This window comes from Anarrhichthys ocellatus, unplaced genomic scaffold (assembly GCF_004355925.1).
Source record: "Anarrhichthys ocellatus isolate YVR2014 unplaced genomic scaffold, GSC_Weel_1.0 scaffold6749, whole genome shotgun sequence".
NCBI classification, from domain to species: Eukaryota; Metazoa; Chordata; class Actinopteri; order Perciformes; family Anarhichadidae; genus Anarrhichthys; species Anarrhichthys ocellatus.
Window position 1 is genome coordinate 1 of NW_022286723.1, and position 2,700 is coordinate 2,700.

At 41.8% G+C, this 2,700-nt stretch overlaps 1 protein-coding gene across 1 annotated transcript; it reads left to right on the forward strand.

Annotated features, from left to right (window-relative positions):
• Window positions 1-35: 35 nt before the first annotated feature.
• Window positions 36-2,694, forward strand: LOC116380305 (ras-associated and pleckstrin homology domains-containing protein 1-like). The gene is made up of 4 exons (XM_031842242.1): window positions 36-896; window positions 1,036-1,101; window positions 1,863-2,006; window positions 2,101-2,694. The coding sequence occupies exons 1-4, from the start codon at window positions 849-851 to the stop codon at window positions 2,263-2,265; spliced, it is 423 nt and encodes a 140-aa protein (XP_031698102.1). The 5' UTR covers window positions 36-848; the 3' UTR covers window positions 2,266-2,694.
• The last annotated feature ends 6 nt before the right edge of the window (window positions 2,695-2,700 follow it).

The following is a 2,700-nucleotide window of genomic DNA, read 5'->3' on the forward strand; positions in this document are numbered from 1 at the left end:
GAGGGAGGGAGAGAGCGCAAGCAACGTTATGAGAGAGAGGGGGAGAGAGAGAGGGACAGAGAGAGAGAGACAGACAGAGAGAGAGGTGAAGCTCGTTCGGCCTCGTTTGACACAAATCTGCTCCACGTGGGTTTCTAAAAAAAACAACAGAATTTAGCCTTAGGGAGATTTAAATTGGCCCCTGTGTTCATTAAGGGAATACCTCTTTGACAGCAAACCCCTGCACATACGCACACAATCAAACACACACACACACACACACACACACACACCAGCTCCCTGCTGGGTGCCCTTTGGCAAGACACTGACTTCCTGTCAGATCCTAACCTCTGACCTCTCGCTGCTTCCCTACAGGAAAACGCAGAGTAATACATAATGATGATTATTATCATAAGGAAGAGAACAATTATTTACATTATTATAATTAGTTGTAGGCAAAGTATTGGTAGAAGCAGCAGTATTTGGTGTTGTAATACATACTATATACTTAACTATATAATAATGGTATTACTAGTATATAATCTAGTAAAACACATTAGTCAATGTAAGAACTAACTAAGGCTTTAGAGTAAAGGTGCAAAAGGTTATATATGTTGATTACACAAGTTTGTGTTTTGTGCAGAAATCTTAATATTTCACCAGTTCACCAGAGAACAATGCATTGTGTCTAAAACTTAAAAATGCCAGGCTGTATTTTCTGCATTCAAATTGATTCTCCTGCTTTGAGCCGACTTAACGGAAGATAAACTCAGACATCTCATTGACTCTGTGCAGAGCGGATCTTCGAGGATCATGAGAACCTGGTGGAGAACCTGCTGAACTGGACCAGAGACAGCCAGAACCGCCTGATGTTCACTGAACGCATCGAGAAGTATGCTCTGTTCAAAAACCCCCAGGTGAGATCCATGAGCTCATAGAAACACACAGAGGGCCTTAACTAAAGCTCATTGTTTAGTTAAATAATACAGATGTTTTTGTTTTATTTATCTTACTAACCAGTGGTTTGTTTATCTCTCTTAACCCCATCTGCTGCAGAACTATTTGTTGGGGCGGAAGGAGACATGCGAGATGGCTGAGAGAAACAAAGAGGCTCTGTTAGAGGTTGGTTTGTTTTCTCCTCTTCCTCAAACGCATCTTCACCCTGAAATGCTCTAGAAAGTTCACATCTCAGTCGTGATCTACCAGCGTTGATGTTCTAGAAATGGCATTCCGAGACACACTTTCACATGGAGCTAGCACACTGATTATATGGCTACTGGCATGCCCATTTAATTCTGTTAAAGGAATACTTAACCCACAGCATGACCATTTGTATATTAATTGCGTTTACAATTCCTGAAGTTTTTTTTTCCTCTCATGCTTCCACGGTGAACGAAGAGTCCAAAAACAGAGAAAAGTCTCGATGAATTGAAGTTCAACAACAGCAAAACTATGTCTCATTTATCCAGTCGTTCTTCTTTAGTAAAACTGTACTATTTAAAACCCTTGAACGGTAACACAAGGTGCGTATTTGATAAATAAGTGGTCATTCTGCGGATGAAGCATTCCTTTAAGTAACGTCCTTACGCATTCAATACTTGGCCTTGCGTTACCCATCGCTATCGTGTTCCCCTGCCACGACGCTCTGCAACCCAACTGTATGAAATCTACATAGAAATAGATGATAATGGTTTGAATGTGAGAAGAGCAGTCCTCTGTCACAGCAGTGAAGAAGTGTTTACTGTGAACAACAAATCGCTCCCACTCATTCTTCAGTTCAACTGGTGAAAATGCGGTGAACACTGAAACTAAACAAACACTGAACAAGTATCTGCTGTTTCTCTCTGTGTGTGTGTGTTTGTGTGTGTGTGTGTGTGTGTCAGGAGTGTTTTGGCGGCAGCTCCGTGTCCGTCCCCGAGATGGAGGGAGTGTTGTGGCTGAAAGAGGACGGAAAGAAGTCGTGGAAGAAACGCTACTTTCTGCTGAGGGCTTCTGGCATCTACTATGTCCCCAAGGGAAAGGCCAAGGTGTGTGTAGTGACGAGAAGCTGAGAGTTTTCTTTTTGTTAAACAGCAATGATATTTAGTTATCGTGAATCTGAACGTGTTTGTGTTTGTGTAGGCATCCAGAGACCTGGTGTGTTTCCTCCAGCTGGATCACGTTAATGTCTACCATGGACAGGACTACAAGAGCAAGTACAAGGCTCCTACTGACTACTGCATGGTGCTGAAGGTACAGTCACACACAAGTACACCTGAACACAGGCGTGATGGGGTTCATGGTTAAATCTCTATACTGTCTGGTTTGTGGCACCGTAGTCTCCCGATGCCACCTAGTGGTGCAACACAGCAATGACACCTATTTCAAAGAAAAGACAACAGACTATAATAATTAATAAAACAGTGCTTTTTGTAGGTTTATTGCATTAATACTGCAGTCGTCTGATTGAAATTTTAGATGATACATACATTTATGTATTTGTGACAGGAGTTGAGTAATAGCAGCAGTAGTAGTAATCTCAAAAGTAGCAGTAACTAATAGTGCTAGTATCATAACAAAGTATCCTGTAGATGTGAGCTGCTACACAAAAGTCACAAAAGTACACAAACAATGTGAAAGATGAAACCTGTGCATTAGGAGAAGTGTTTCACTAGTTCCCCCGTCGCTATATTTAAGTGTGTGTGTGTGTGTGTGTGTGTGTGTGTGTGTGTGTGTGTGTGT

What these genes read in the sequence shown, in the direction of transcription:
- LOC116380305 (XM_031842242.1), top strand. Translation starts at nt 849, where the DNA reads ATGTTCACTGAACGCATCGAGAAGTATGCTCTGTTCAAAAACCCCCAG. An exon ending in ACAAAGAGGCTCTGTTAGAG is followed by an intron (nt 1,102 to 1,862) that starts GTTGGTTTGTTT and finishes TGTGTGTGTCAG; the next exon opens with GAGTGTTTTGGCGGCAGCTC. An exon ending in TCCCCAAGGGAAAGGCCAAG is followed by an intron (nt 2,007 to 2,100) that starts GTGTGTGTAGTG and finishes GTGTTTGTGTAG; the next exon opens with GCATCCAGAGACCTGGTGTG.